General features: G+C 34.5%; 1 protein-coding gene across 1 annotated transcript; it reads left to right on the forward strand.

The window, feature by feature from the left end:
- The first annotated feature begins 5,770 nt into the window (after positions 1–5,770).
- LOC110897456 (increased DNA methylation 1) lies at positions 5,771–11,796 on the forward strand. Its single transcript, XM_022144203.2, has 9 exons — positions 5,771–6,113; positions 6,864–8,210; positions 9,324–9,435; positions 9,571–9,653; positions 9,749–9,993; positions 10,077–10,163; positions 10,383–10,482; positions 10,571–10,760; positions 11,343–11,796. The coding sequence occupies exons 2-9, from the start codon at positions 6,915–6,917 to the stop codon at positions 11,522–11,524; spliced, it is 2,295 nt and encodes a 764-aa protein (XP_021999895.1). The 5' UTR covers positions 5,771–6,113; positions 6,864–6,914; the 3' UTR covers positions 11,525–11,796.
- Positions 11,797–12,090: the final 294 nt, after the last annotated feature.

The following is a 12,090-nucleotide window of genomic DNA, read 5'->3' on the forward strand; positions in this document are numbered from 1 at the left end:
TTGGCAGTTTTGGTCCCTGTTGCGTGTTTAAGCCATTTCCGACACTTCTAAGGCCCGTAAAGCCAACTTTAAGGCCCTAAAATGATGCCTAAACATTGTGGACATGAAACATGCTCAAAAATATGTCGGATGTTGGTTCGTTTGGCCGTACGATCGCGATGTTCGCTTAATTACGACGGAATGCGCATAAGCGCGAAAGACGATCCAAATGACGCGACGAATGGATTTTTCTCATGCCAAACACTAAGGCATAATATTATAATGCTTACATAAATTTTTGGATGTCCGGATGTATTCAGAACGTAAGTTATGCGCGAAAGTGCAAACTTGTGCACTTTTTGACACTTTTAGCCCCTGAATGATCCAAAAGTTTGTTTTAGCATACCAAACCCCTCAAAGCCTATTTCTAAGCTACGTAAAGGATATTTATGGTATGTTTAACTTATGGACATGTTCCGGAATGTTCGTTACAGTTCAAATTGGCATACTTTCGCAGTTTGTCAAGTTTAGTCCCTGTAAGCGAATTAACTTGTTTTTGCCATACCAAGGCCTTCAAAACTTATTTCTAAGTTATGTAAAGGTTATTTAAGGTATGTTGAGTATAGGTTGATGTTCCGGAGTATTTGTCGCATTAAACTGAGCACGTTTAAGCACCAGTTTGCGTATAATTCTCCAGAAAGCGATGTAGAGTTTGAAATTGAACAAGAGTTGATATGTGCAAACGATACACATATTTATACAAGTCCAAAGTATGAAATAAAATATTTCATTGGTTTGGCGTTTGTTTGATGGTTGAAGTGACACAGGTGTCACAATCATCTTGTATAATAATAAAGGTATTGTTAAATAATCTGATTTGTTTTGTATTTTTTCATGTTTATTCTTTTAGTTTTGAATTCTATAGCCGATTATGGTTCTTGCTATTTTAATGTAGAAGTTGTAATCGACGGTGGTGTATTCATGTATCTCCTTGTTTTTTTTTTCAATCCATTGTTGGTTATGATTGCGTTTATTGTTGCGGCTTATACTGGAAGAATTTCTGATAGTCCTATTTTTTTTGTACATCTGATTACTATGTAGTTATTATGCATGTTATGATAGACATATATGATTCTAAGTGGGTGTTTGGGTTAGCTTATTTTGGAGCAACTTATAACTTATTGAGTTATAAAAGTTAATAAGTTGTTTTTATAATGTAAAAAATATATATATTTCGATAGGATAAGAAATTACATGTATTCTCACCTTTTTTGATGTTGTCTATTGTTATTTTGATATATATTAGTTGTATTATCTTTTATTTAGATGTAATGCATACCTTAATGGATTGTATTCATTTGTTTCTTAATGTTATTGATTTTTATTCTATATGATTGATACTGTTACAGTTTTATGTGAGAATGATTTATGGATTTCCATGTTACCTTGAAAACAGTAAAAGGAAATGTTTGGTTAGTAATTTTATCTGATCTTAGTTTAACACTTAATTTTAATTTTTTGATATGATATTTAGCAATAAAAGTGTTTCTTATATTTATGCTTAGATTTTGCCAAAACAATATCAAAATTGGATTCAACAATTTAATTATCCAATTGGAAATACAAACATCCGGACCACAACTGGAAATGTTTTTAAAGTCAAGATCTATCCTCTAAGCAATGGCAGATATTATTTTTATAATGGTTAGTGTCAGTTGGTAGACAGTTTGAAAATACCTTCAGATTCATGGTTGATATTTCATTATGAAGAAGCATTACAAAGTTTCAGAATATTGTATTTTTATCAAGACATTGCTCTTGCTCCTTGTGAAGAGTTTTACTACAAACCATCTGGTAACAAAGATTATGTGGTATGTAACTTCGAATATTATTCTTCATGTAATTTTTTTGGAGATACAGTTGTTTAATTGTTGTGTTTTATTTTTTTACTTAATTTTCTGATATATTTTTACTAATGTACTATATAATTTGTTTTATTCTGATTGTAGAGTATTAATCGTTGTTTTGTTCATCACAAGATGTTAAACACTATTCCTTCATATCCGGTTCTTATTAAAGGATCTGAAAACCAGAACTGGTCTGTAGGGATGGAAGATATCAACAATGAACTTTACATAATTACCGGATGGAAAGAGATAAAGAATGAGTTGTCATTAACTGCTGATCATCTCATTGTCTTTGAGATGATAGATCTTCAGACTTTTCATATCACGGTTTTCAATTGTGCTACCTGTGATTTAGTGCTTCCCCCGGAGGTTTGTGTTGTTGTTAAAGAAAAGGTGATAGAAGAGATTGTCTTGAGTTCAGATACTGAAGCTGTGCAGGACATTGTTAATGTCAATGAAAGTGGTATGGTTGTTGGGAATGAAGATAATCAGATCATACCTATTTCTTTCCGTGTGGACGGTCATTTTGTAAGTTTGTGATGATGAGTTTACTAATATATAATACTTTAGTCAGATTTTAAAGATGTGTTAATTCTTTGTTTATTGAATTGTTCTTTGTTAGTTACATCGTCTTTTTAAAAAACAGGCTGAAGATCTTGGACTGAATCGTAAGATGGGTTTGAAGATTGTGGACGTGGCAGGTGATGTTTGGAATATTCAAGCTGCTATAGGTTCATCTCGTGGTCAACCAAGATATTATCTGCAAGGAATGAGAAAGTTTGTGAGAGATAAAGGCATGGTTCCAGGTCAAACATTTACACTTAACTTTGTGAAAGGTAAAAATCTTTTTATATTCGGATGAATGTTTTTTGGGTTGAAGAAGGCAAATGCAGAAGGATACATTGAACCAAGTTTTTGGGTTGTAGTTGTTTGCTTTTCGAAACTGATACTAGACTTGTTTGTTTAGTTTTGAAGTTGTGATTCTAAAACTATATATGTACATGTAAATTATTAGGTCCATGTCTAACGGAAACAATGTGGAGATGTGAACTAAAGACAGTATACTCCATTTGACTTTTGGTAAACATCTGATTGACTTTTGGTCAACATCTCATTTAGTATTCAACAGACGTTTGAATAACTCAAACATTGGTTTTAACATCTGTTTGACTTTAGGTCAATAGTTCATGGAAACCTATGTTAGGTTGAACAGTGTTTTGAAGAGGAAAACAGTCCTAAACTATAAGAAGACAGTGGATCTGGTTGAACATCTGTTTCACTTTTCGTCAACAACTGTTTGACTTTTGGTCAACATCTATTTGCTCGATCACATTGGGTGTTAAACTATAGTTCTTTAAGTCTTTGTTTTGTTTTCTTGAATTCTATATAATTTTGTTAAGAAGTACAAGAACAAACATTTTTACAAAATCCCAAATCACGCCATCATTTAAGTGCATTGAAGTAAAAGTGGAAATGATATTATTCATGTGGTCCTATTGTGCTTGTGTTTAACCTCTAATATGCGTTCATGATCTAATCCGGTGATTTAAAGACAATTTTTGTTGAATCTAATGAGATGGTTGATGTAATGTGGTCGTATTAGTAACAAATAGTAATTAATATAACTAAGTTTCCTGAGCCCGGGAAGCAATCCCGAGTAAAAACCTAGTCATAATAATATAAGAGATGATTTTGCTTAGTGAAAAGCTTATACTTATTTGTAAGATTGCAGTTCATTTTCTCTTGTCAGTTGAGTCAAGAGATAATTGCATCTAATAAAAATAATGTATCATTATCACTATAAATACAACTAATAACGAAGGCAAAATTCTAATTGAAATTAATATATGTTTATTAAACATATTTTATACATTTTATAACTTCTACACTTCTATACTATATATCAATAAATGAAGAGACATTAATTATTTATCCTTCTTATAATTTTAATCCTACGCTAAGTTTAAACTAAATAATAATAACTAGTGAGATTTCCTCGCGCTTCGCGGCAGGAATTCGATCGCTTTTGTTCGGTTCATTAGATACCAACACTCGATATAGTAATTGAAAAGAAAAACCCTGCATCAGTTGAAAACAATAAAAATGGATTAATGTTGTTTAGTTGGTATCGGTTCGGTTAGTTTGCGTTCTATGTTTATTTTTTTCAGGCATTGCGATATAAATTTTATTGAAAACGAATCTTGTGTTGTTCTCGTACTAAATCGAATCGAAACAGGCTGAACAACATATGTATCGGTACCAATATTTAAAAAGTGAAACCATAGGGACACAGATTTAAAAAGTTTGAAATTTGGACTAAAATGTCAAAAGTACCCGAACCACAGGGACCAAAATGACAGTTTACTCATATATATATATATATATAGGGGAGGGTTTAAATGAGAACGATAAATATTGTGAGAACCGTGAGAACAAATGAAAAACCGCAAGAACTTGGTCAAAAACAATTCAAATTCAATTTTTTTTACACTTATCATTATTATTCGAATACAATGTTAGAAATTTGATTTACACGTTTAAATTTACGTGAATTCGTAAATAAAGAAAATTTACACATGTGTAAGTTTGCCATTTACACATGTGTAAATCTGTTATATTTACACATGTGTAAAAAAATCTAAAAAGAGTGATTTTGAAAAGAGAAATGAATTATTTGATGTTGTAAATTATTTTTTTGATGTTGTATCTTAATTACAATGAGGTTTGTATTAAAAAAAATTGGTTTGATTGGTTTTTTCATTCGTTCTCACGGTTCTCGAAATATTTAGCGTTCTCAAGATAACTCTCCCCTATATATATACTAGGTTAGAACCCCGTGTGATACACGGGTAACACGGGTTGAAGAAATGTGATTTTATATACAGAATAATAAAATAATATATCTTTAAAAATCTGATTAATTACATGGGTTGAATAAATGTAATTTTATATATTAAATAATAAAAAGTTATATCCTTAAAAACCCATGTATTGTACGTCTTGAGTAAATTTAATTTTATATATTAAATAATGAAAAAACTTACATTTTTAAGAAACCTCCTGTATTGTATGGGTTGAGCACATGTAATTTTATATACTAATCAATAAAAAGTTATATCTTGTTATATCTTTATATACCCTATATATTATACAGATTGGAATAAATCTAATTTTGTATACCACATAATAAAAAAAGTTATATTTTTAGAAACCCGGTGTATTACACGAGTTGCATAAATGTAATGTAAAAAAAGAAATTACTAAATATTAAAAAAATATAGGTAAAATGTCCAAACTGCGCTTGTTGAGTTGAAGTTACTTTTAAACGGAGTTAGCGAATTGGATGGAACTGGCAACAAACCCAAACCTAAACGGTCCAGTTGCAAACAAAAAAAAATATTTGGATGGATATGGCAAATTTACCGAATGAGCATGGACACTTTCGCATTTTACTCTTATTTTTTAAAATCAGACACATTTTTAGTTAAGTAAAAGATCGATTCCGCATGTTCTAGACTTCTAGTATATGCTAGAAATCTCTAATTAAGTTTGTTTCTATTGATTTTTTTTTCTAGAAGAGACTAAATTAAAATTAAACTAAATAATAATTTTCTATAAGAGATTAAACTAAATAATATTTAATAGGAGGATTATCTGTAATTAATTAAAAGAGATTAATTATACTAAATAATAATTATCCATAAGATGATGACAAGTGTCACAAAATTGGTTTCTTTTATTATATAGTATAGAAGATATAGATATACTATACTTAAAAAAAATTGAATTAAATCCCTAATGTATTTATTTAAGATAATAAAAATCCCAGTGTCACAAAGTTGTTTTCGATTAAAATTTAAGCTTTCTTTCCGCATACAAATGCAAGTATCCTAAGAAGAGAATAGCAACAACATACGTAATAATGTAAGCGAATGATCGCACCCATGGATGAACGAACATTCGAATGTTGTTGATTTCCAATTACAAAACCCACCCACATAAAATGGGATTCTTATTGACTTGGCACCAGCTTCACGGGTGGAGCATTGTTCGGGTCCTCCACTTCTTCTGCACCCAACACTCTCTCTTGATAACTGTGTTTGATAAATTCAATGCCCCCCACATTTCCCTTAATATTCCCCCAATTCGTCTTCATCAACCCTACCCTACTGCTTTTATAATTCTAAATGCTTCCGGCTCATGAATGCGGTCATGTTCATGATTAAGGTATTTGTTGTATTCGTTTTTTTAAGGGGGTTTTGTTTGGATTATTATTATTACTGAATGAATGTAATGAATTTTGGGAAATTAATTTGGCTAAACCTAGTTTGCTCATGTAGGTTTTAGAGGTGTATATTACATCTTTTGGTGATCATTTTTTTTTTTGTTTAATTTGATTTTAATTATTTGTGTTAATTATGTGGTGAATGTTGCATAACTTGATGCATGTTTGTATAGTTACTTGGATCATAAGTTAAGAACAAATGTAATGGTATTCTTTTTAGAACCATTTTTATGTCGAGAACCGTGTAAAATGCTTGTACATAGTGCATTGATGAGTTAATAGGAGAGAGAAAAGATAATTGATTGATGGTTTTTTAAAGTCTTATGTGTTATGCTTAAAGCAAAAGGTACAATATGCGGTTCTCGTAGTTTCCAACATAAATCAGTATATGTATATAGGGCGGCTTCGTTTGAGAATCGTAACAAACTTGAGAACCAAGGAACCAATCTCGGACTCTAGATTAGAACAATGAAGGGTCAAGACATGTGAACGAATTGTATATAGCATGGTATGATTATTTAAACCTTGACCCTTCATTTCTTCGATATGGCTTGACTAGTTTTAAGTGAACTTTCTCTATACTTGTATAAAAACAATCTATGCCTGTATTTATTTTGTTATTATAAAATACTGTAACTCAATTAGAAAACTTATTTTGAAATGTCTGGATCCAAATCCATCTGTCTCTGCAGATATAGTGACATTCATTGTTAGAGCTCGCATATAATCAAGACACTTTAAAAATGGAAAGGGAATGCAACAAATCCTTAAAACTGTTATTAACACGCAGAATCAAGGAATTGAATGATAACGGCTTTGAGGGTTCACTAGACGACAACGACATTTTCAAAGATGTGTTTTTCGGCCATGAAAATGGCAGAAGTAGTAAAAGGTGTGTTGTAACCGGCGCGATCAATTTCGAAAATGACAACAATACCCCTAACCACTTACCAAATCTATCAAACAGTGACCATTCGGTTATGACAAACGAGGAGCATCCCAACGAGTTCACGGGATTGAAGCGAAGGAAGTTGTCAGATGCAGAACGTTCCAGCGATAACTCATGTTTGTGCCAACCGGCTTCCATCGTAACATGTCGTTTGGTCGAATCATCTGTCCGAGGTGTCAAATCCAGTTGCTATTTGCTTAAAGGGCGTATTCGCAATCGTGATGTCAACAGATGTCGATTATGTCATTCCGACACTAATTATCCAAAAGCAGATGATGTGATTAAGGTTAACGTTTCGCCAGCCTCCCAAGAAAGTCGAGCTACCGTTCCATGTTCCAAGAAAGTCGGAAAAGATTCATCCGTTATGGAACGTAACGAAGATGACATCAGCGAGAGCAGCACTCGACTAACACCAGGTACAGCAATCAATGATCATGGAAGCTGCAAAACCAAGTCAAAGTCAAAGCCAAAGTCAAAGCCAAAGTCAAAAGTCAAGAAATCGGTTAAGCATGAAAAGGGTAGAGCTAAAAATAGCAGTCCTGGGGATTCTTCTACCAAACTAAAAGGCGTAAAACGGAATACTCATTTCCGGAATGTTCCAAAGAAGTCGAAAAACCGAAGAGGCAGTTGCAGGCTGCTTCCACGTAGGCTGGAAGAGAGTTGGTCTGGCTGTAATGTACGAACAGTATTATCGTGGCTAATAGATTTCGGGATTATACACGTCAATGAAGTTATCCAGTACAGGAACCCACGCGATAATTCAGTGGTCAAAGACGGTATAATAACCCAAGAGGGTATATTATGCAAGTGCTGTGAGAAGGTGTTTTCGGTTTCGAAGTTCAAGAGGCACGCGGGTTTTAGCTTGAATTGTCCGTGTTTAAATCTTTTTATGGGGTCGACGAAATCCTTTATTTTGTGCCAAATGGAAGCTTGGTTGACTGAATATAAAGTCAAAGGCACCATAGGCGCGGTACGCGTTGAAGAATTTGACCAAAATGATGATTGTTGTGGTGTGTGCGGTGACGGGGGTGAGTTAATATGCTGTGATAACTGCCCGTCGACTTTTCATCAAGCGTGTTTGTTTGTGCAGGTTTGACTTTCTTTCCTTGCAGCTATGTTTACTGTTGACTTTTGTAATTTTATTAAATGAGAAAAATGTCTGGATAGTCTCTGTGGTTTGCTCCATTTTCACTTATATTCCCTACATTTCTAAAATTATAGCTATGGTCCCCAACTTTTGCACATTCGTTCTCAGATAGTCCCTAACGTGAATGGGGGTTAGTTTTTGGTGTTAAGTGGGTGTGAAATGACTAAAGTGATGGAAATGGTGGGTTGGGGTCGGTGTGGGTGGGTGGGGGTGATGAAGTGGTGCAGGTGGTAATGGCTATGGTGGGGGTGGGTTGTTGTTTTGTTTAGAAGTGGGCCCCACAAATAGGTATTTCTTTTAATGTTTTAACTTGTTATATTTAATTAGTAAGGGTACTTCAGTCATTTCACGCCCACTTAACACCAAACACTAACCCCCATCCACGCTAGGGACTATCCGAGAACGAATGTGCAAAAGTTGGGGACTATAGCTATAATTTTAGAAATGTAGGGACTATAGGTGAAAATGGAGCAAACCACAGGGACTATCCGGGCATTTTTCTCTTTGTTAAATATTTTGTTCAATGTTTAAAAAGTTATATTCACTCAAATGGGTAATATAAAAATTAGCTAAAAAAGTAGGTTATCATTGTAATTATATAGCTTTGTAACCATATTTACTAGGGCTGCAAACGAACCGAACGTTCAGCGAACAACTCGTGAAGTGTTCGTTTGTTCAACAAACATGAACAGAGGCCGCCGCGATAGTTCATTGGTGTTTTTGGTTTTTATATTTTATTTAAATACGTCAAAACTCCAATAAATAAAACATTTAATAAGTATCAATGTATTATATATTCTGTTCATGAATGCTTGTTTATGTTCGTTTGTTTCCATTTGTGTTCATGAACGTTCGTTGCCTAAACGAACACGTTCAATTCCTTAACGAACGAACACGAACATAAAATCTCATTCAGTAGGTGTTCATGAACACATACATTTCCTTAACAAACAAACACGAATAGAATACAAGACCAAAAAGTGTTTTGGGTCAACCCGACCCGCTCACTTTCCCCATTGTCATTTCCTCAATGGTTTTGGCTTTTTGACTCTCCAGGAGATACCCGAAGGCGAGTGGTATTGTCCAAATTGCTCTTGCTGGAGTTGCGGGAACATTATCAAGAATAACGAGACGACTGTCCTGAAGTGTTTGCAGTGTAGACATAAATGTAGTTCTGCCCTTTTATCCACCTAATCTTTTTTTATATCATGTCAATGGTTTGACTTATGGATTATAATTTTGGTTACACATTTTCTAATCTTTTATATTTGTTATTTGTCATAACAAATCCATACGTAAACAGACCACAAGAAATGCGGTAAGGAGACTGGACATGGAAGTGGATCGATACCTTCTACCTGGTTATGTAGTGACAGCTGTAAGGAGGTAGTCTACGCAGTTAGTGCGTGTCGGGAAATGGGTTCTAGTCGAAACGGGTCATTTTTAGTTATACTTAAGTCTTTGATATTCATCTCTTACAGACTCACATGGGCCTTGAAACACGGGTCGGGCTTATGAATTCAACATCTGATGGTTTCTCATGGACCCTCTTGAAGTGCGCTCATGTAGACGAAAAGCTTCTTTCTAATCAACATTTTGTTGCACTGAAAGTCGAATGCAATCTGAAACTGGCCGTTGCTTTAACAATTATGGAGGAATGTTTTCTTCCTATGGCGGACCCGAGAACAGGCGTTAATATGATACCCCATGTATTGTACAATCTCGGGTGGGTCTCGTTCTTGAATTCTTCCTCCTATACATTACTACTTACAATTTTAACGTAATTATTTTGCTAAATTTTGTATGCAGATCAGAATTTGCGCGTGTCAACTATGAAGGATTCTACACTGTGGTCTTGGAGAAAGATGACATGTTACTTAGTATAGCATCCATAAGGTACCTTGTGAGACAAGTTATTATTGCAACACAACAAGATTAAACGTATACAAACTGAATTTTGTTCGATACATACATACATGCGACAATGGGTTTTATATGAAACGAAACAACTTTAGACTTTTGACATAAATACATACATACCCCTAGACTTTCTAATATTTACCAACTGACCCAAACTATTATATTTAGTTTATATATTTCAATATTTTCGTTCAGGATCCATGGAACAGAAGTTGCAGAATTGCCGCTTGTTGCAACATCCAGCAAATATCAGCGCCAAGGAATGTGTAGGCGTCTCATGAATGCCATTGAAGAGGTACTAGTTATTTGTTTCTTTTTTAGTTGTTTATCAACGGTTGACTTGTATGTTTGACTAGTCAACTTGAGTTGTGTGCTATGTTTAGCTGCTGAAGTCGTTGAAGATCGAGAAGCTGGTGCTGTCTGCCATCCCCGATTTAGTTGAAACATGGACCAACAGCTTCGGTTTCAGCCGCTTGGAACCGGAAGAGAAGAAGAAGCTGAGCAAAACTAACCTAATGGTGTTCCCAGGAACAGTATGGCTCAAGAAGCCCATGTACCAAAAGCCCATCCAAAGTAACCTTTCTTGATGAACCCCACTTCTATATAGAGGTGCGCCCAAACCGGTTCGTGTTGAAACCGTTTGGGTCTGGTCAACAAAAGTCAAAACCGGATTTTGGTCAAACTGGGTTGGGTTTGACCGGTTTAAGCCTGTGTATGAAGCCGGGTTTTAACTGGTACAGGTTGGTGGGTTTGATCGGGGTCAAACCGGGTCAAAGTATAGGGTGACAATCTGGTTTCAACCTTGCGTGTCGGTTGGGGTTTGGTCAACAAAAGTCAAAACCGAGTTTTGGCCAAACTGGGTCGGGTGTATGAACCGCGTTTTAACTGGTACAGGTTGGGTTTGACCGGGTTCAAACTAGTTTCAAAGTATAGTGTTACAACCCGGTTTCAACCCTGTGTGTCGGTTCGGGTCCAAACCAGGGCCAACCTAATCGGTTTCAGAACTGGGTCGGGTTTGGCTTCAAAACCGGATTCGATTCTCAACCCGGTTTTTTGTGCACCTCTAGGCAAAATGGGCGGGGCCAGGCTGGGTTGCACCAATCTATGAACACTAATGCCGATCTAATCGGGCCTGAAATCTTGTTTTATGAATAGGTACTCCAACAGAAGCAAAATCTTCACATCTGAATTTGGATCTTAAAGAAGATAGGATAATGTGCAAGGGATTGTTGCAGAAAGATGGAAACAAAGATGATGGTGTTGATTTGAAGCTCTTAAATGAAGAACAAATTTTAAGACTTAAAGGAAGTTGTGAGATGGTTTGTGGTGTGAAATGATGATATTAATAATAAAAATAATAATAATGTTAGGAAAAGAGGTTTTGCTACAAACATGTAAGCAATGAGGTTGTAAATATTTAAGAAAATGAAGATGGCAGAAGGGAAGGCCAAGTTTTGCAATTAGAGGAAGTATGAACACAATTTGTAGTGTAGGCAGCATGTGCTAATTTTCAGTGTTTTAAGTTTTTAAGTAAAAATAAAGCTGGGAAGAAAGAGAGGTTCAATTTGTATTACTATCTTATCTTCTTTATTAATATGGTTTATGTTCATATATTTTTGTTAAAGGAATTGGAATTCGGATAAACTTGAATTGAATTTTAAATAAATTTTAATTTAATTAGAATGTATTCAAAGAAACTAAAAGTACAAACAAGAAGAAAATAAATAGGGAAATTGGCCTCTAATAATCCCACCTATACCTTATTGGCCATTAATAATCCCACCTCAGAATATTCCCCTCACCAGTCCCACCTTTTACATATTTTTCCTACAATGGTCCCCCGTTAAAAAACTTAACGGAGTTATGCTTTTTTCCAAATTACAAACAGATTTTTTAGGGCTTT

The sequence above is a fragment of the Helianthus annuus genome, chromosome 13 (genome assembly GCF_002127325.2).
Source record: "Helianthus annuus cultivar XRQ/B chromosome 13, HanXRQr2.0-SUNRISE, whole genome shotgun sequence".
In the NCBI taxonomy this organism is placed as follows: Eukaryota; Viridiplantae; Streptophyta; class Magnoliopsida; order Asterales; family Asteraceae; genus Helianthus; species Helianthus annuus.

Coding starts and splice junctions, on each gene's coding strand:
- LOC110897456 (XM_022144203.2), top strand. CDS start 6,915: ATGGAAAGGGAATGCAACAAATCCTTAAAACTGTTATTAACACGCAGA. Junction 8,211..9,323: donor AAGCGTGTTTGTTTGTGCAG/GTTTGACTTTCT, acceptor TTGACTCTCCAG/GAGATACCCGAAGGCGAGTG. Junction 10,483..10,570: donor TCATGAATGCCATTGAAGAG/GTACTAGTTATT, acceptor TGCTATGTTTAG/CTGCTGAAGTCGTTGAAGAT.